This window comes from Oncorhynchus nerka, linkage group LG27 (assembly GCF_034236695.1).
Source record: "Oncorhynchus nerka isolate Pitt River linkage group LG27, Oner_Uvic_2.0, whole genome shotgun sequence".
NCBI lineage: Eukaryota > Metazoa > Chordata > Actinopteri > Salmoniformes > Salmonidae > Oncorhynchus > Oncorhynchus nerka.
Window position 1 is genome coordinate 82,557,696 of NC_088422.1, and position 22,155 is coordinate 82,579,850.

The 22,155-nt window shown below is 38.4% G+C and overlaps 1 protein-coding gene across 1 annotated transcript in view; it reads left to right on the top strand.

Moving 5' to 3' along the window:
• LOC115120649 (protein unc-13 homolog C-like) overlaps nucleotides 1-22,155 on the top strand; it is a 242,585-nt gene that overhangs the window by 143,610 nt on the left and 76,820 nt on the right. Inside the window, exons 25-26 of the mRNA XM_065012084.1 lie at nucleotides 14,973-15,061; nucleotides 15,973-16,113. Of these exons, the coding sequence (XP_064868156.1) occupies nucleotides 14,973-15,061; nucleotides 15,973-16,113 (230 nt within the window). The remainder of the gene's footprint in view (nucleotides 1-14,972; nucleotides 15,062-15,972; nucleotides 16,114-22,155) is intronic.

Sequence of the window (22,155 nt, forward strand, 5' to 3'; positions counted from 1 at the left end):
CACATCAACACCATTATCCCAGAAATCCAAGACCCACTACAAATTGCATACCGCCCTAACAGATCCGCAGATGATGCCATCTCTATTGCACTCCACACTGCCCTTTCCCACCTGGACAAAAGGAACACATACAGTGAGGGAAAAAAGTATTTGATCCCCTGCTGATTTTGTACGTTTGCCCACTGGCAAAGAAATTATCAGTATATAATTTTAATGGTAGGTTTATTTGAACAGTGAGAGACAGAATAACAACAAAACAATCCAGAAAACACATGTTAAAAATGTTATAAATTGATTTGCATTTTAATGAGGGAAATAAGTAGTTGACCCCCCCTCAATCAGAAAGATGTCTGGCTCACAGGTGTCTTTTATACAGGTAACAAACTGAGATTAGGAGCACACTCATAAAGGGAATGCTCCTAATCTCAGTTTGTTACCTGTATAAATGACACCTGTTCACAGAAGCAATCAATCAATCAATCAATCAGATTCCAAACTCTCCACCATGGCCAAGACCAAAGAGCTCTCCAAGGATGTCAGGTACAAGATTGTAGACCTACACAAGGCTGGAATGGGCTACAAGACCATCGCCAAGCAGTTTAGTGAGAAGGTGACAACAGTTGGTACGATTATTCGCAAATGGAAGAAACACAAAAGAACTGTCAATCTCCTCGGCCTGGGGCTCCATGCAAGATCTCACCTCGTGGAGTTGCAATGATAATGAGAACGGTGAGGAATCAGCCCAGAACTACATGGGAGGATCTTGTCAATGATCTCAAGGCAGCTGGGACCATAGTCACCAAGAAAACAATTGGTAACACACTACGCTGTGAAGGACTGAAATCCTGCAGCGCCCGAAAGGTCCCCCTGCTCAAGAAAGCACATAAACATGCCCGTCTGAAGTTTGCCAATGAACATCTGAATGATTCAGAGGACAACTGGATGAAAGTGTTGTGGTCAGATGAGACCAACATGGAGCTCTTTGGCATCAACTCAACTCTCTGTGTTTGGAGGAGGAGGAATGCTGCCCATGACCCCAAGACACCATCCCCACTGTCAAACATGGAGCTGGAAACATTATGCTTTGGGGGTGTTTTTCTGCTAAAGGGACAGGACAACTTCACTGCATCAAAGGGACAATGGACGGGGCCATGTTCCATCAAATCTTGGGTGAGAACCTCCTTGCCTTAGCCAGGGCATTGAACATGGGTCGTGGATGCGTTTTCCAGCATGACAATGTCCCAAAACACACGGCCAAGGCAACAAAGGAGTGGCCTAGCCAGTCTCCAGACCTTAATCCCATAGAAAATCTGTGGAGGGAGCTGAAGGTTCGAGTTGCCAAACGTCAGCCTCGAAACCTTAATGACTTGGAGAAGATCTGCAAAGAGGAGTGGGACAAAATACCTCCTGAGATGTGTGAAAACCTGGTGGCCAACTACAAGAAACGTCTGACCTCTGTGATTGCCAACAAGGGTTTTGCCACCAAGTACTAAGTCATGTTTTGCAGAGGGGTCAAATACTTATTTCCCTCATTAAAATGCTAATCAATTTCTAACATTTTTGACATGCGTTTTTCTGGATTTTTTTGTTATTCTGTCTCTCACTGTTCAAATAAACCTACCATTAAAATGATACACTGATAATTTATTTGTCAGTGGGCAAACGCACAAAATCAGCAGAGGATCAAATACACTTTTCCATCACTGTATGTGAGAATGCTATTCATTGACTACAGCTCAGCGTTCAACACCATAGTGTCCTCAAAGCTCATCAATAGCTAAGGACCCTGGGATTAAACACCTCCCTCTGCAACTGGATCCTGGACTTCCTGACGGGCCGCCCCCAGGTTGTAAGGGTAGGTAACAACACATCCACCATGCTGATCCTGAACACAGGGGCTTCTCAGGGGTGCGTGTTCAGTCCCCTCCTGTACTCCCTGTTCACTCATGACTGCACGGCCAGGCACGACTCCAACACCATCATTAAGTTTGCCGATGACACAACAGTGGTAAGCCTGATCACCGACAAGGATGAGACATCTTATAGGGAGGAGGTCAGAGACCTGGCCATGTTGTGCCAGGACAACAACCTCTCCCTCAACATGATCAAGACAAAGGAGATGATTGTGGACTACAAGAAAAAGAGGACCGAGCATGCCCCCATTCTCATCGACAGGGCTGTAGTGGAGCAGGTTGAAAGCCTTGGTGTCCACATCACCAACAAACTAACATGGTCCAAGCACACCAAGACAGTTGTGAAGAGGGCATGACAAAACCTAATCCCCTCAGGAGACTGAAAAGATTTGGCATGGGTCCTCAGATCCAGGTTCTACAGCTGCACCGTCAAGAGCATCTAGTTGCATCACTGTCTGGTATGGCAACTGCTCGGACTCTGAGCGCAAGAAACTACAGAGGGTAGTCCGTACGGCCCAGGACTTCACTGGCGACAAGCTTCCTGCCTTCCAGGACCTCTATACCAGGAGGTGTCAGAGGAAGGCCCAAAAAATTGTCAAAGACTCCAGCCACCCTAGTCATAGGCTGTTCTCTCTGCTACCGCACAGCAAATGGAGCGCCAAGTCTAGATCCAAGAAGCTTCTAAACAGGTTCTACTCCCAAGCCATAAGACTCCTGAACATCTAATCAATTGCCCCCCCCCCCCCTCTTTTACACCACTGCTGCTCTCTGTTGTTATCATCTATGCATAGTCACTTTAATATCTCTAACTACATGTACATGTACATATTACCTCAATTACCTTGACAAACCTGTGCCCCCGCACATTGACTCTGTAACGGTACCCCCTGTATATAGTCTCGCTATTGTTACTTTACTGCTGCTCTTTAATTACATGTTACTTTTTTTTTCATATACATATTTTTTTTACTGCTTTGTTGGTTTAGGGGCTCGTAAGTAAGCATTTCACTGTAAGGTCTACACCTGAAACAGGGCGGGTCGTATGCTTTATGGTTAACGTGACGTGGTGTGGCCAAAACAACATACAGGAACTCAAGTCCTTCTGTTCACCTGATTTAGAATTCCTCACAATCAAATGTAGACCGCATTATCTACCAAGGGAATTCTCTTCGATTATAATCACAGCCGTATATATTCCCCCCCAAGCAGACACATCGATGGCTCTGAACGAACTTTATTTGACTCTTTGCAAACTGGAATCCATATATCCGGAGGCTGCATTCATTGTAGCTGGGGATTTTAAGAAGGCTAATCTGAAAACAAGACTCCCTAAATTTTATCAGCATATCGATTGCGCAACCAGGGCGGGAAAAACCTTGGATGATTGCTATTCCAACTTCCGCGACGCATATAAGGCCCTGCCCCGCCCTCCTTTCGGAAAAGCTGACCACGACTCCATTTTGTTGATCCCTGCCTACAGACAGAAACTAAAACAAGAAGCTCCCGCGCTGAGGTCTGTTCAACGCTGGTCCGACCAATCTGATTCCACACTCCAAGACTGCTTCCATCACGTGGACTGGGATATGTTCCGTATTGCTTCAGACGACAACATTGGCGAATACGCTGATTCGGTGTGCGAGTTCATTAGAACGTGCGTTGAAGATGTCGTTCCCATAGCAACGATTAAAACATTCCCAAACCAGAAACCGTGGATTGATGGCAGCATTCGCGTGAAACTGAAAGTGCGAACCACTGCTTTTAATCAGGGCAAGGTGACTGGAAACATGACCGAATACAAACAGTGTAACTATTCCCTCCGCAAGGCAATCAAACAAGCTAAGCGTCAGTATAGAGACAAAGTAGAATCTCAATTCAACGGCTCAGACACAAGAGGTATGTGACAGGGTCTATAGTCAATCACGGATTACAAAAAGAGAACCAGCACTGTCACGGACCAGGATGTCTTGCTCCCAGGCAGACTAAATAACTTTTTTGCCCGCTTTGAGGACAATACAGTGCCACTGACATTGCCCGCAACTAAAAGACGTGAGGAAAACATTTAAACGTGTCAACCCTCGCAAGGCTGCAGGCCCAGACGGCATCCCCAGCCGCGCCCTCAGAGCATGCGCCCATAGTGCACTACATAGGGAACATTTAGGATGCACCCAGTGTCCTCTCCTGACATGGTACTTCAGAGGCATTCAGTAATGTGGGGCTGTGACACAACATGTGCTTCTCGTACTAACCATGTACTTGACTGACTATCAGAGAGTAGAGTTGGGAAGCTGGGTCCTGTGAGCTGACTGAGTGACGATGAGACCGTCACACCCAGATAGATTAGATCTCCCCTCTAAAACACCTTTAGAGGGTTAGGGATCTATTGTCTCCACCAAACCTGCCCTAAACACCTTTAGATGGTTGGGGATCTATTGTCTCCACCAAACCTGCCCTAAACACCTTTAGATGGTTGGGGATCTATTGTCTCCACCAAACCTGCCCTAAACACCTTTAGATGGTTGGGGATCTATTGTCTCCACCAAACCTGCCCTAAACACCTTTAGATGGTTGGGGATCTATTGTCTCCACCAAACCAGCTCTAAAACACCTTTAGATGGTTGGGGATCTATTGTCTCCACCAAACCAGCTCTAAAACACCTTTAGATGGTTGGGGATCTATTGTCTCCACCAAACCTGCCCTAAACACCTTTAGATGGTTGGGGATCTATTGTCTCCACCAAACCAGCTCTAAAACACCTTTAGATGGTTGGGGATCTATTGTCTCCACCAAACCTGCCCTAAACACCTTTAGATGGTTGGGGATCTATTGTCTCCACCAAACCTGCCCTAAACACCTTTAGATGGTTGGGGATCTATTGTCTCCACCAAACCTGCCCTAAACACCTTTAGATGGTTGGGGATCTATTGTCTCCACCAAACCTGCCCTAAACACCTTTAGATGGTTGGGGATCTATTGTCTCCACCAAACCTGCCCTAAACACCTTTAGATGGTTGGGGATCTATTGTCTCCACCAAACCTGCCCTAAACACCTTTAGATGGTTGGGGATCTATTGTCTCCACCAAACCAGCTCTAAAACACCTTTAGATGGTTGGGGATCTATTGTCTCCACCAAACCTGCCCTAAACACATTTAGAAGGTTGGGGATCTATTGTCTCCACCAAACCTGCCCTAAAACACAATCACAGGGTTAGGGATCTATTTTCTCCACCAAACCTGCCCTAAAACACAATCACAGGGTTAGGGATCTATTTTCTCCACCAAACCTGCACTAAAACACATTCAGGGGGTTGGGGATCTATCTGTCTCCACCAGACCTGCTCTAAAACACATTCAGAGGGTTGGGGATCTATCTGTCTCCACCAAACCTGCTCTAAAACACATTCACAGGGTTGGGGATCTATTGCCTCCACCAAACCTGCTCTAAAACACATTCACAGGGTTGGGGATCTATTGCCTCCACCAAACCTGCACTAAAACACATTCAGGGGGTTGGGGATCTATCTGTCTCCACCAAACCTACTCTAAAACACATTCAGAGGGTTGGGGATCTATCTGTCTCCACCAAACCTGCCCTAAAACACCTTTAGCTGCCTTCAAATGGCACCCAATTCTCTACACCCTATTAGTGATATAATGGAGATGTATAGTGTTAGTGATATAATGGAGATGTATAGTGTTAGTGATATAGTAGAGATGTATAGTGTTAGTGATATAGTAGAGATGTATAGTGTTAGTGATATAATGGAGATGTATAGTGTTAGTGATATAATGGAGATGTATAGTGTTAGTGATATAGTAGAGATGTATAGTGTTAGTGGTATAGTAGAGATGTATAGTGTTAGCGATATAGTGGAGATGTATAGTGTTAGTGATATAGTAGAGATGTATAGTGTTTGGTGATATAATGGAGATGTATAGTGTTAGTGATATAATGGAGATGTATAGTGTTAGTGATATAGTGGAGATGTGTAGTGTTGGTGATATAATGGAGATGTATAGTGTTAGTGATATAGTGGAGATGTATAGTGTTAGTGATATAGTAGAGATGTATAGTGTTAGTGATATAATGGAGATGTATAGTGTTAGTGATATAGTAGAGATGTATAGTGTTAGTGATATAATGGAGATGTATAGTGTCAGTGATATAGTGGAGATGTATAGTGTTAGTGATATAGTAGAGATGTATAGTGTCAGTGATATAGTAGAGATGTATAGTGTTAGTGATATAGTAGAGATGTATAGTGTTAGTGATATAATGGAGATGTATAGTGTTAGTGATATAGTAGAGATGTATAGTGTTAGTGATATAATGGAGATGTATACTGTTAGTGATATAGTAGAGATGTATAGTGTTAGTGATATAATGGAGATGTATAGTGTTAGTGATATAGTAGAGATGTATAGTGTTAGTGATATAATGGAGATGTATAGTGTTAGTGATATAGTAGAGATGTATAGTGTTAGTGATATAATGGAGATGTATAGTGTTAGTGATATAGTAGAGATGTATAGTGTTAGTGATATAATGGAGATGTATAGTGTCAGTGATATAGTGGAGATGTATAGTGTTAGTGATATAGTAGAGATGTATAGTGTCAGTGATATAGTAGAGATGTATAGTGTTAGTGATATAATGGAGATGTATAGTGTTAGTGGTATAGTAGAGATGTATAGTGTTAGTGATATAGTGGAGATGTATAGTGTTAGTGATAAAGTGGAGATGTATACTGTTAGTGAAATAGTAGAGATGTATAGTGTTAGTGATATAATGGAGATGTATAGTGTTAGTGGTATAGTAGAGATGTATAGTATTAGTGGTATAGTAGAGATGTATAGTGTTAGTGATATAGTAGAGATGTATACTGTTAGTTATATAATGGAGATGTATAGTGTTAGTGGTATAGTAGAGATGTATAGTGTTAGTGATATAGTAGAGATGTATACTGTTAGTGATATAGTGGATATGTATAGTGTTAGTGATATAATGGAGATGTATAGTGTTGGTGATATAATGGAGATGTATAGTGTTAGTGATATAATGGGGATGTATAGTGTTAGTGGTATAGTAGAGATGTATAGTGTTAGTGATATAGTAGATATGTATAGTGTTAGTGATATAGTAGAGATGTATAGTGTTAGTGATATAATGGAGATGTAAAGTGTTAGTGATATAGTGGAGATGTATAGTGTTAGTGATATAGTAGAGATGTATAGTGTTAGTGATATAGTGGAGATGTATAGTGTTAGTGATATAGTGGAGATGTATACTGTTAGTGATATAATGGAGATGTATAGTATTAGTGATATAGTGGTGATGTATAGTGTTAGTGATATAGTAGAGATGTATAGTGTTAGTGATATAGTGGAGATGTATAGTGTTAGTGATATAGTGGAGATGTATACTGTTAGTGATATAATGGAGATGTATAGTATTAGTGATATAGTGGTGATGTATAGTGTTAGTGATATAATGGAGATGTATAGTATTAGTGATATAGTGGTGATGTATAGTGTTAGTGATATAGTGGAGATGTATAGTGTTAGTGATATAGTGGAGATGTATAGTGTTAGTGATATAATGGAGATGTATAGTGTTAGTGATATAGTGGAGATGTATAGTGTTAGTGATATAGTGGTGATGTATAGTGTTAGTGATATAATGGAGATGTATAGTGTTAGTGATATAATGGTGATGTATAGTGTTAGTGATATAGTGGAGATGTATAGTGTTTGTGATATAATGGAGATGTATAGTGTTAGTGATATAATGGAGATGTATAGTGTTAGTGGTATAGTAGAGATGTATAGTGTTAGTGATATAGTGGAGATGTATAGTGTTGGTGATATAGTAGAGATGTATAGTGTTGGTGATATAGTAGAGATGTATAGTGTTAGTGGTATAGTAGAGATGTATAGTGTTAGTTATATAGAGGACATGTATAGTGTTAGTGGTATAGTAGATATGTATACTGTTAGTGATATAGTAGAAATGTATAGTGTTAGTGATATAGTGGAGATGTATAGTGTTAGTGATATAGTGGAGATGTATAGTGTTAGTGATATAATGGAGATGTATAGTGTTGGTGATATAATGGAGATGTATAGTGTTAGTAATACAGTAGAGATGTATAGTGTTAGTGATATAGTAGAGATGTATAGTGTTAGTGATATAATGGAGATGTATAGTGTTAGTGATATAGTGGAGATGTATAGTGTTAGTGATATAGTGGAGATGTATAGTGTTAGTGATATAATGGAGATGTATAGTGTTAGTGGTATAGTAGAGATGTATAGTGTTAGTTATATAGAGGACATGTATAGTGTTAGTGGTATAGTAGAGATGTATACTGTTAGTGATATAGTAGAAATGTATAGTGTTAGTGATATAATGGAGATGTATAGTGTTGGTGATATAATGGAGATGTATAGTGTTAGTGATACAGTAGAGATGTATAGTGTTAGTGATATAGTAGAGATGTATAGTGTTAGTGATATAATGGAGATGTATAGTGTTAGTGATATAGTGGAGATGTATAGTGTTAGTGATATAGTGGAGATGTATAGTGTTAGTGATATAGTAGAGATGTATAGTGTTAGTGATATAGTAGAGATGTATAGTGTTAGTGATATAATGGAGATGTATAGTGTTGGTGATATAATGGAGATGCATAGTGTTAGTAATATAGTAGAGATGTATAGTGTTAGTGGTATAGTGGAGATGTATAGTGTTAGTGATATAGTGGCGATGTATAGTGTTAGTGATATAGTGGAGATGTATAGTGTTAGTGATATAATGGAGATGTATAGTGTTAGTGATATAGTAGAGATGTATAGTGTTAGTGATATAATGGAGATGTATACTGTTAGTGATATAGTAGAGATGTATAGTGTTAGTGATATAATGGAGATGTATAGTGTTAGTGATATAGTAGAGATGTATAGTGTTAGTGATATAATGGAGATGTATAGTGTTAGTGATATAGTAGAGATGTATAGTGTTAGTGATATAATGGAGATGTATAGTGTTAGTGATATAGTAGAGATGTATAGTGTTAGTGATATAATGGAGATGTATAGTGTTAGTGATATAGTAGAGATGTATAGTGTTAGTGATATAATGGAGATGTATAGTGTCAGTGATATAGTGGAGATGTATAGTGTTAGTGATATAGTAGAGATGTATAGTGTCAGTGATATAGTAGAGATGTATAGTGTTAGTGATATAATGGAGATGTATAGTGTTAGTGGTATAGTAGAGATGTATAGTGTTAGTGATATAGTGGAGATGTATACTGTTAGTGAAATAGTAGAGATGTATAGTGTTAGTGATATAATGGAGATGTATAGTGTTAGTGGTATAGTAGAGATGTATAGTATTAGTGGTATAGTAGAGATGTATAGTGTTAGTGATATAGTAGAGATGTATACTGTTAGTTATATAATGGAGATGTAGAGTGTTAGTGGTATAGTAGAGATGTATAGTGTTAGTGATATAGTAGAGATGTATACTGTTAGTGATATAGTGGATATGTATAGTGTTAGTGATATAATGGAGATGTATAGTGTTGGTGATATAATGGAGATGTATAGTGTTAGTGATATAATGGGGATGTATAGTGTTAGTGGTATAGTAGAGATGTATAGTGTTAGTGATATAGTAGATATGTATAGTGTTAGTGATATAGTAGAGATGTATAGTGTTAGTGATATAATGGAGATGTAAAGTGTTAGTGATATAGTGGAGATGTATAGTGTTAGTGATATAGTAGAGATGTATAGTGTTAGTGATATAGTGGAGATGTATAGTGTTAGTGATATAGTGGAGATGTATACTGTTAGTGATATAATGGAGATGTATAGTATTAGTGATATAGTGGTGATGTATAGTGTTAGTGATATAGTAGAGATGTATAGTGTTAGTGATATAGTGGAGATGTATAGTGTTAGTGATATAGTGGAGATGTATACTGTTAGTGATATAATGGAGATGTATAGTATTAGTGATATAGTGGTGATGTATAGTGTTAGTGATATAATGGAGATGTATAGTATTAGTGATATAGTGGTGATGTATAGTGTTAGTGATATAGTGGAGATGTATAGTGTTAGTGATATAGTGGAGATGTATAGTGTTAGTGATATAATGGAGATGTATAGTGTTAGTGATATAGTGGAGATGTATAGTGTTAGTGATATAGTGGTGATGTATAGTGTTAGTGATATAATGGAGATGTATAGTGTTAGTGATATAATGGTGATGTATAGTGTTAGTGATATAGTGGAGATGTATAGTGTTTGTGATATAATGGAGATGTATAGTGTTAGTGATATAATGGAGATGTATAGTGTTAGTGGTATAGTAGAGATGTATAGTGTTAGTGATATAGTGGAGATGTATAGTGTTGGTGATATAGTAGAGATGTATAGTGTTGGTGATATAGTAGAGATGTATAGTGTTAGTGGTATAGTAGAGATGTATAGTGTTAGTTATATAGAGGACATGTATAGTGTTAGTGGTATAGTAGATATGTATACTGTTAGTGATATAGTAGAAATGTATAGTGTTAGTGATATAGTGGAGATGTATAGTGTTAGTGATATAGTGGAGATGTATAGTGTTAGTGATATAATGGAGATGTATAGTGTTGGTGATATAATGGAGATGTATAGTGTTAGTAATACAGTAGAGATGTATAGTGTTAGTGATATAGTAGAGATGTATAGTGTTAGTGATATAATGGAGATGTATAGTGTTAGTGATATAGTGGAGATGTATAGTGTTAGTGATATAGTGGAGATGTATAGTGTTAGTGATATAATGGAGATGTATAGTGTTAGTGGTATAGTAGAGATGTATAGTGTTAGTTATATAGAGGACATGTATAGTGTTAGTGGTATAGTAGAGATGTATACTGTTAGTGATATAGTAGAAATGTATAGTGTTAGTGATATAATGGAGATGTATAGTGTTGGTGATATAATGGAGATGTATAGTGTTAGTGATACAGTAGAGATGTATAGTGTTAGTGATATAGTAGAGATGTATAGTGTTAGTGATATAATGGAGATGTATAGTGTTAGTGATATAGTGGAGATGTATAGTGTTAGTGATATAGTGGAGATGTATAGTGTTAGTGATATAGTAGAGATGTATAGTGTTAGTGATATAGTAGAGATGTATAGTGTTAGTGATATAATGGAGATGTATAGTGTTGGTGATATAATGGAGATGCATAGTGTTAGTAATATAGTAGAGATGTATAGTGTTAGTGGTATAGTGGAGATGTATAGTGTTAGTGATATAGTGGCGATGTATAGTGTTAGTGATATAGTGGAGATGTATAGTGTTAGTGATATAATGGAGATGTATAGTGTTAGTGATATAGTAGAGATGTATAGTGTTAGTGATATAGTGGAGATGTATAGTGTTAGTGATATAATGGAGATGTATAGTGTTAGTGACATAGTAGAGATGTATAGTGTTAGTGATATAGTGGAGATGTATAGTGTTAGTGATATAGTGGAGATGTATACTGTTAGTGATATAGTAGAGATGTATAGTGTTAGTGATATAGTGGAGATGTATAGTGTTAGTGATATAGTAGAGATGTATATTGTTAGTGATATAGTGGAGATGATGTATAGTGTTAGTGATATAGTAGAGATGTATAGTGTTAGTGATATAGTGGAGATGTATAGTGTTAGTGATATAGTGGAGATGTATAGTGTTAGTGATATAGTGGAGATGTATACTGTTAGTGATATAGTAGAGATGTATAGTGTTAGTGATATAGTGGAGATGTATAGTGTTAGTGATATAGTAGAGATGTATATTGTTAGTGATATAGTGGAGATGTATAGTGTTAGTGATATAGTAGAGATGTATAGTGTTAGTGATATAGTGGAGATGTATAGTGTTAGTGATATAGTGGAGATGTATAGTGTTAGTGATATAGTGGAGATGTATAGTGCTAGTGATATAATGGAGATGTATAGTGTTAGTGGTATAGTAGAGATGTATAGTGTTAGTGATATAGTAGAGATGTATAGTGTTAGTGATATAGTAGAGATGTATAGTGTTAGTGATATAATGGAGATGTATAGTGTTGGTGATATAATGGAGATGTATAGTGTTAGTGATAAAGTGGAGATGTATAGTGTTAGTGATATAATGGAGATGTATAGTGTTAGTGGTATAGTAGAGATGTATAGTGTTAGTGATATAGTAGAGATGTATACTGTTAGTGATATAGTAGAGATGTATAGTGTTAGTGATATAGTAGAGATGTATAGTGTTAGTGATATAGTAGAGATGTATAGTGTTAGTGATATAGTGGAGATGTATAGTGTTAGTGATATAATGGAGATGTATAGTGTTAGTGGTATAGTAGAGATGTATAGTGTTAGTGATATAGTAGAGATGTATACTGTTAGTGATATAGTAGAGATGTATAGTGTTAGTGATATAATGGAGATGTATAGTGTTAGTGATATAATGGAGATGTATAGTGTTAGTGGTATAGTAGAGATGTATAGTGTTAGTGATATAGTAGAGATGTATAGTGTTAGTGATATAGTGGAGATGTATAGTGTTAGTGATATAATGGAGATGTATAGTGTTAGTGGTATAGTAGAGATGTATAGTGTTAGTGATATAGTAGAGATGTATACTGTTAGTGATATAGTAGAGATGTATAGTGTTAGTGATATAATGGAGATGTATAGTGTTAGTGATATAATGGAGATGTATAGTGTCAGTGATATAGTGGAGATGTATAGTGTTAGTGGTATAGTAGAGATGTATAGTGTTAGTGATATAGTGGAGATGTATAGTGTTAGTGATATAGTAGAGATGTATAGTGTTAGTGATACAGTAGAGATGTATAGTGTTAGTGATATAATGGAGATGTATAGTGTTAGTGATATAGTGGAGATGTATAGTGTTAGTGATATAGTAGAGATGTATAGTGTTAGTGGTATAGTAGAGATGTATAGTGTTAGTGATATAGTGGAGATGTATAGTGTTAGTGATATAGTAGAGATGTATAGTGTTAGTGATACAGTAGAGATGTATAGTGTTAGTGATATAATGGAGATGTATAGTGTTAGTGATATAGTGGAGATGTATAGTGTTAGTGATATAGTAGAGATGTATAGTGTTAGTGGTATAGTAGAGATGTATAGTGTTAGTGATATAGTGGAGATGTATAGTGTTAGTGATATAGTAGTAGAGATGTATAGTGTTAGTGATACAGTAGAGATGTATAGTGTTAGTGATATAGTAGAGATGTATAGTGTTAGTGATATAATGGAGATGTATAGTGTTAGTGTTATAGTAGAGATGTATAGTGTTAGTGATATAGTGGAGATGTATAGTGTTAGTGATAAAGTGGAGATGTATACTGTTAGTGAAATAGTAGAGATGTATAGTGTTAGTGATATAATGGAGATGTATAGTGTTAGTGGTATAGTAGAGATGTATAGTATTAGTGGTATAGTAGAGATGTATAGTGTTAGTGATATAGTAGAGATGTATAGTGTTAGTGATACAGTAGAGATGTATAGTGTTAGTGATATAATGGAGATGTATAGTGTTAGTGATATAGTGGAGATGTATAGTGTTAGTGATATAGTAGAGATGTATAGTGTTAGTGGTATAGTAGAGATGTATAGTGTTAGTGATATAGTGGAGATGTATAGTGTTAGTGATATAGTAGAGATGTATAGTGTTAGTGATACAGTAGAGATGTATAGTGTTAGTGATATAGTAGAGATGTATAGTGTTAGTGATATAATGGAGATGTATAGTGTTAGTGGTATAGTAGAGATGTATAGTGTTAGTGATATAGTGGAGATGTATAGTGTTAGTGATAAAGTGGAGATGTATACTGTTAGTGAAATAGTAGAGATGTATAGTGTTAGTGATATAATGGAGATGTATAGTGTTAGTGGTATAGTAGAGATGTATAGTATTAGTGGTATAGTAGAGATGTATAGTGTTAGTGATATAGTAGAGATGTATACTGTTAGTGATATAGTAGAGATGTATAGTGTTAGTGATATAGTAGAGATGTATAGTGTTGGTGATATAATGGAGATGTATAGTGTTAGTGATATAGTAGAGATGTATAGTGTTAGTGAGATAGTGTAGATGTATACTGTTAGTGATATAGTAGAGATGTATAGTGTTAGTGATATAGTGGAGATGTATAGTGTTAGTTATATAATGGAGATGTATAGTGTTAGTGGTATAGTAGAGATGTATAGTGTTAGTGATATAGTAGAGATGTATACTGTTAGTGATATAGTGGATATGTATAGTGTTAGTGATATAATGGAGATGTATAGTGTTGGTGATATAATGGAGATGTATAGTGTTAGTGATATAATGGGGATGTATAGTGTTAGTGGTATAGTAGAGATGTATAGTGTTAGTGATATAGTAGATATGTATAGTGTTAGTGATATAGTAGAGATGTATAGTGTTAGTGATATAATGGAGATGTATAGTGTTAGTGATATAGTGGAGATGTATAGTGTTAGTGATATAGTGGTGATGTATAGTGTTAGTGATATAATGGAGATGTATAGTGTTAGTGATATAATGGTGATGTATAGTGTTAGTGATATAATGGTGATGTATAGTGTTAGTGATATAGTGGAGATGTATAGTGTTTGTGATATAATGGAGATGTATAGTGTTAGTGATATAATGGAGATGTATAGTGTTAGTGGTATAGTAGAGATGTATAGTGTTAGTGATATAGTGGAGATGTATAGTGTTGGTGATATAGTAGAGATGTATAGTGTTAGTGGTATAGTAGAGATGTATAGTGTTAGTTATATAGAGGACATGTATAGTGTTAGTGGTATAGTAGAGATGTATAGTGTTAGTGATATAGTGGAGATGTATAGTGTTGGTGATATAGTAGAGATGTATAGTGTTAGTGATATAATGGAGATGTATAGTGATATTGATATAATGCTGTATTGATGTAGCAGCTAATGATGGGCATCTCCCTGCCTGTTACTGTTGCAGCTGGATGCTGAGGCCAGTGAACTACTGAAGGAACTGCAGAACAAACTCAACACCGTGCTGGATGAGCTCAGTGCAGTCTTCGGCTCCAGGTGTGTGTGTGTGGGGGGGTTCTGTGTATGTCTTTGTTTGTGTGTATCCATGGTCTGTGTGTGTCTGTGGTCTGTGTGTGTCTGAGGTCTGTGTGTATGTGTGTATTTGTGGTCTGTGTGTGTCTGTGTGTATCTGTGGTCTGTGTGTATCTGTGGTCTCTGTGTGTCTGTATATCTGTGGTCTGTGTGTATCTGTGGTCTGTGTGTGTCTGTGTGTATCTGTGGTCTGTGTGTATCTGTGGTCTGTGTGTGTCTGTATATCTGTGGTCTGTGTGTATCTGTGGTATGTGTGTATGTATGTATCTGTGGTCTGTGTGTATCTCTGGTCTGTATGTATGTATGTATCTGTGGTATGTGTGTGTCTGTATATCTGTGGTCTGTGTGTATCTGTGGTCTGTGTGTGTCTGTGTGTATCTGTGGTCTGTGTGTATCTGTGGTCTGTGTATATCTGTGGTCTGTGTGTATCTGGGGTCTGTGTGTATGTATGTATCTGTGGTGTCTGTGTGTATCTGTGGTCTGTGTGTGTCTGTGTGTATCTGTGGTCTGTGTATATCTGTGGTCTGTGTGTGTCTGTGTGTATCTGTGGTATGTGTGTGTGTGTGTATATCTGTGGTCTGTGTGTATCTGTGGTATCTGTGTGTCTGTGTATATCTGTGCTCTGTGTGCATCTGTGCTCTGTGTGTATCTGTGGTCTGTGTGTATCTGTGGTCTGTGTGTATCTGTGGTCTGTGTATATCTGTGGTCTGTGTGTATCTGTGGTCTGTGTGTATCTGTGGTCTGTGTATATCTGTAGTCTGTGGTCTGTGTGTATCTGTGGTCTGTGTGTATCTGTGGTCTGTGTGTATCTGTGGTCTGTGTGTATCTGTGGTATGTGTGTATCTGTGCTAACCCTGTGTTATTTCCCTGTCCAGTTTCAAACCGGTGATTGAGGACTGTGTAAAGCAGATGAACCAGGAATTAGTCCAGATGAAGGGGAGTGCTGCAGGGAAGAGCAACGCTGCCATGGATGCTGAGACTGTCCTCAGACCACTCATGGACCTCCTGGATAAAAAGTAGGTCCATATAGGCATATTATCAGCTGGCTTAGAGGTTAGTATCCAGTAGCGTATCCATGTATCTCCTGGATAAAAAGTAGGTCCATATAGGCATATTATCAGCTGGCTTACAGGTTAGTATCCAGTAGCGTATCCATGTATCTCCTGGATAAAAAGTAGGTCCCTATCGGCATATTATCAGCTGGCTTAGAGGTTAGTATCCAGTAGCGTATCCATGTATCTCCTGGATAAAAAGTAGGTCCATATAGGCATATTATCAGCTGGCTTACAGGTTAGTATCCAGTAGCGTATCCATGTATCTCCTGGATAAAAAGTAGGTCCCTATCGGCATATTATCAGCTGGCTTAGAGGTTAGCATCCAGTAGCGTATCCATGTATCTCCTGGATAAAAAGTAGGTCTATATAGGCATATTATCAGCTGGCTTACAGGTTAGTATCCAGTAGCGTATCCATGTATCTCCTGGATAAATAGTAGCTTTCTGTTTACACCCTTGAGTTAACATTGAGGTAACCAGTTAGCCAAGAAGTGAGAGGGTTGGGTTAGTAAACCCTCATGCAACTCCTGGATAAAAAGTAGGTGTTTGTTTTCACCATGGAGTTACTGAGGATTCATATTGTGAGACTCAGTAGGTGTCTGAATGCATGTGGCCGTTATCCTAGAGGAGCTTTGGGTTAGTTAACCAGTTAATCCTAGAGGAGTTTTGAGTTAGTTGACCAGTTATCCGAGAGGAGCTTTGGGTTAGTTAACCAGTTAATCCTAGAGGAGTTTTGAGTTAGTTAACCAGTTATCCTAGAGGAGCGTTGAGTTAGTTAACCAGTTAATCCTAGATGAGCTTAGAGTTAGTTAACCAGTTATTCTAGAGGTTGGAGCTTTGAGTTAGTTAACCAGTTATCCTAGAGGAGCTTTGAGTTAGTTAACCAGTTATCATAGAGGAGCTTTGAGTTAGTTAACCAGTTAATCCTAGAGGAGTTTTTGGGTTAGTTAACCAGTTATCCTAGAGGTGCGTTGGGTTAGTTAACCAGTTATCCTAGAGGAGCTTTGAGTTAGTTAACCAGTTATCCTAGAGGAGCTTTGAGTTAGTTAACCAGTTATCCAGAGGTTGGAGCTTTGAGTTAGTTAACTAGTTATCCTAAAGGAGCTTTGAGTAAGTTAACCAGTTATCCTAGAGGTTGGAGCTTTGGGTTAGTTAACTGGTTAACCTAGAGGTTGGCACTTTGGTTAACCAGTTAGTCTAGAGTTTGGAGCTTTGGGTTAGTTAAACAGTTAATCCTAGAGGAGTTTTGAGTTAGTTAACCAGTTATCCTAGAGGAGCGTTGAGTTAGTTAACCAGTTAATCCTAGATGAGCTTAGAGTTAGTTAACCAGTTATTCTAGAGGTTGGAGCTTTGAGTTAGTTAACCAGTTATCCTAGAGGAGCTTTGAGTTAGTTAACCAGTTATCATAGAGGAGCTTTGAGTTAGTTAACCAGTTAATCCTAGAGGAGTTTTTGGGTTAGTTAACCAGTTATCCTAGAGGTGCGTTGGGTTAGTTAACCAGTTATCCTAGAGGAGCTTTGAGTTAGTTAACCAGTTATCCTAGAGGAGCTTTGAGTTAGTTAACCAGTTATCCAGAGGTTGGAGCTTTGAGTTAGTTAACTAGTTATCCTAAAGGAGCTTTGAGTAAGTTAACCAGTTATCCTAGAGGTTGGAGCTTTGGGTTAGTTAACTGGTTAACCTAGAGGTTGGCACTTTGGTTAACCAGTTAGTCTAGAGTTTGGAGCTTTGGGTTAGTTAAACAGTTATCCTAGAGGTTGGAGCTTTGGGTTAGTTAACTGGTTAACCTAGAGGTTTGCACTTTGGTTAACTAGTTAGTCTAGAGGTTTGAGCTTTGGGTTAGTTCATAAGTCATCCTAGAGTTTGGAGCTTTGGGTCAGTTAATCAGTTATCCTAGAGTTTGTAGCTTTGGGTTAGTCAATCAGTCATCCAAGAGTTTGGAGCTTTGGGTCAGTTAATTAATCAGTTATCCTAGAGTTTGGAGCTTTGGGTTAGTTAATCAGTTATCCTAGAGTTTGGAGCTTTGGGTTAGTTTATCAGTCATCATAGAGTTTGGAGCTTTGGGTCAATTAATCAGTCATCCTAGAGTTTGGAGCTTTGGGTCAGTTAATTAATCAGTTATCCTAGAGTTTGGAGATTTTGGTTAGTCAATCAATTATCCTAGAGTTTGGAGCTTTGGGTTAGTTAATCAGTCATCCTAGAGTTTGGAGCTTTGGGTCAGTTAATCAGTTATCCTAGAGTTTGGAGCTTTGGGTCAGTTAATCAGTCATCCTAGAGTTTGGAGCTTTGGGTTTGTATATCAATCATCCTAGAGTGTAGAGCTTTGGGTCAGTTAATTAATCAGTTATCATATAGTTTGGAGCTTTGGGTTAGTTAATCAGTTATCCTAGAGTTTGGAGCTTTGGGTTAGTTAATCAGTCATCCTAGAGTTTGGAGCTTTGGGTCAGTTAATCAGTCATCCTAGAGTTTGGAGCTTTGGGTCAGTTAATCAGTCATCCTAGAGTTTGGAGCTTTGGGTTTGTATATCAATCATCCTAGAGTTTGGAGCTTTGGGTCATTTAATTAATCAGTTATCATAGAGTTTGGAGCTTTGGGTTGGTCAATCAATCATCCTAGAGTTTGGAGCTTTGGGTCAGTTAATCAGTTATCCTAGAGTTTGGAGCTTTGGGTCAGTTAACCAGTTATCCTAGAGTTTGGAGCTTTGGGTCAGTTAACCAGTTAGCCTAGATGTTGGAGCTTTGGGTCAGTTAACCAGTTATCCTAGATGTTGGAGCTTTGGGTTAGTTAATCAGTCATCCTAGAGTTTGGAGCTTTGGGTCAATTAATCAGTCATCCTAGAGTTTGGAGCTTTGGGTCAGTTAATTAATCAGTTATCCTAGAGTTTGGAGATTTTGGTTAGTCAATCAATTATCCTAGAGTTTGGAGCTTTGGGTTAGTTAATCAGTCATCCTAGAGTTTGGAGCTTTGGGTCAGTTAATCAGTTATCCTAGAGTTTGGAGCTTTGGGTCAGTTAATCAGTCATCCTAGAGTTTGGAGCTTTGGGTTTGTATATCAATCATCCTAGAGTGTAGAGCTTTGGGTCAGTTAATTAATCAGTTATCATATAGTTTGGAGCTTTGGGTTAGTTAATCAGTTATCCTAGAGTTTGGAGCTTTGGGTTAGTTAATCAGTCATCCTAGAGTTTGGAGCTTTGGGTCAGTTAATCAGTCATCCTAGAGTTTGGAGCTTTGGGTCAGTTAATCAGTCATCCTAGAGTTTGGAGCTTTGGGTTTGTATATCAATCATCCTAGAGTTTGGAGCTTTGGGTCATTTAATTAATCAGTTATCATAGAGTTTGGAGCTTTGGGTTGGTCAATCAATCATCCTAGAGTTTGGAGCTTTGGGTCAGTTAATCAGTTATCCTAGAGTTTGGAGCTTTGGGTCAGTTAACCAGTTATCCTAGAGTTTGGAGCTTTGGGTCAGTTAACCAGTTAGCCTAGATGTTGGAGCTTTGGGTCAGTTAACCAGTTATCCTAGATGTTGGAGCTTTGGGTTAGTTAATCAGTCATCCTAGAGTTTGGAGCTTTGGGTCAGTTAATCAGTTATCCTAGAGTTTGGAGCTTTGGGTCAGTTAACCAGTTATCCTAGAGGTTGGAGCTTTGGGTCAGTTAATCAGTCATCCTAGAGTTTGGAGCTTTGGGTCAGTTAATCAGTTATCCTAGAGTTTGGAGCTTTGGGTCAGTTAACCAGTTATCCTAGAGGTTGGAGCTTTGGGTCAGTTAACCAGTTAGCCTAGATGTTGGAGCTTTGGGTCAGTTAACCAGTTAGCCCCAGAAGTTGGAGCTTTGGGTCAGTTAGCCAGTTATCCTAGATGTTGGAGTTTTGGGTCAGTTAACCAGTCATCCTAGATGTTGGAGCTTTGGGTCAGTTAATCAGTTATCCTAGAGTTTGGAGCTTTTGGTTGGTCAATCAATCATCCTAGAGTTTGGAGCTTTGGGTTAGTTAATCAGTCATCCTAGAGTTTGGAGCTTTGGGTCAGTTAATCAGTTATCCTAGAGTTTGTAGCTTTGGGTTAGTCAATCAGTCATCCTAGAGTTTGGAGTTTTGGGTCAGTTAACCAGTTAGCCTAGAGGTTGGAGCTTTGGGTTAGTTAACCAGTTATCCTAGATGTTGGAGTTTTGGGTCAGTTAACCAGTTATCCTAGATGTTGGAGCTTTGGGTCAGTTAATCAGTCATCCTAGAGTTTGGAGCTTTGGGTTTGTATATCAATCATCCTAGAGTTTAGAGCTTTGGGTTAATTAATCAGTTATCATAGAGTTTGGATCAGTTATCATAGAGTTTGGAGCTTCCTAGAGTTTGTTTGGGTCAGTTAATCAGTTATCCTAGAGTTTGGAGCTTTGGGTCAGTTAATCAGTTATCCTTGAGTGTGGAGCTTTTGGTTAGTCAATCAGTTATCCTAGAGTTTGGAGCTTTGGGTTAGTTAATCAGTCATCCTAGAGTTTGGAGCTTTGGTTCAGTTAATCAGTTATCCTAGAGTTTGGAGCTTTGGGTCAGTTAACCAGTTATCCTAGATGTTGGAGCTTTGGGTCAGTTAACCAGTTAGCCTAGATGTTGGAGCTTTGGGTCAGTTAACCAGTTTGCCCCAGAAGATGGAGCTTTGGGTCAGTTAACCAGTTATCCTAGATGTTGGAGTTTTGGGTCAGTTAACCAGTCATCCTAGATGTTGGAGCTTTGGGTCAGTTAATCAGTTATCCTAGAGTTTGGAGCTTTGGGTTGGTCAATCAATCATCCTAGAGTTTGGAGCTTTGGGTCAGTTAATGAATCAGTTATCCTAGAGGTTGGAGCTTTGGGTTAGTTAATCAGTCATTCTAGAGTTTGGAGCTTTGGGTCAGTTAATCAGTTACCCTAGAGTTTCGAGCTTTGGGTTAGTTAATCAGTTATTCTAGAGTTTGGAGATTTTGGTTAGTCAATCAATTATCCTAGAGTTTGGAGCTTTGGGTTAGTTAATCAGTCATCCTAGAGTTTGGAGCTTTGGGTCAGTTAATCAGTTATCCTAGAGTTTGGAGCTTTGGGTCAGTTAATCAGTCATCCTAGAGTTTGGAGCTTTGGGTTTGTATATCAATCATCCTAGAGTGTAGAGCTTTGGGTCAGTTAATTAATCAGTTATCATATAGTTTGGAGCTTTGGGTTAGTTAATCAGTTATCCTAGAGTTTGGAGCTTTGGGTTAGTTAATCAGTCATCCTAGAGTTTGGAGCTTTGGGTCAGTTAATCAGTCATCCTAGAGTTTGGAGCTTTGGGTCAGTTAATCAGTCATCCTAGAGTTTGGAGCTTTGGGTTTGTATATCAATCATCCTAGAGTTTGGAGCTTTGGGTCATTTAATTAATCAGTTATCATAGAGTTTGGAGCTTTGGGTTGGTCAATCAATCATCCTAGAGTTTGGAGCTTTGGGTCAGTTAATCAGTTATCCTAGAGTTTGGAGCTTTGGGTCAGTTAACCAGTTATCCTAGAGTTTGGAGCTTTGGGTCAGTTAACCAGTTAGCCTAGATGTTGGAGCTTTGGGTCAGTTAACCAGTTATCCTAGATGTTGGAGCTTTGGGTTAGTTAATCAGTCATCCTAGAGTTTGGAGCTTTGGGTCAGTTAATCAGTTATCCTAGAGTTTGGAGCTTTGGGTCAGTTAACCAGTTATCCTAGAGGTTGGAGCTTTGGGTCAGTTAATCAGTCATCCTAGAGTTTGGAGCTTTGGGTCAGTTAATCAGTTATCCTAGAGTTTGGAGCTTTGGGTCAGTTAACCAGTTATCCTAGAGGTTGGAGCTTTGGGTCAGTTAACCAGTTAGCCTAGATGTTGGAGCTTTGGGTCAGTTAACCAGTTAGCCCCAGAAGTTGGAGCTTTGGGTCAGTTAGCCAGTTATCCTAGATGTTGGAGTTTTGGGTCAGTTAACCAGTCATCCTAGATGTTGGAGCTTTGGGTCAGTTAATCAGTTATCCTAGAGTGTGGAGCTTTTGGTTAGTCAATCAGTTATCCTAG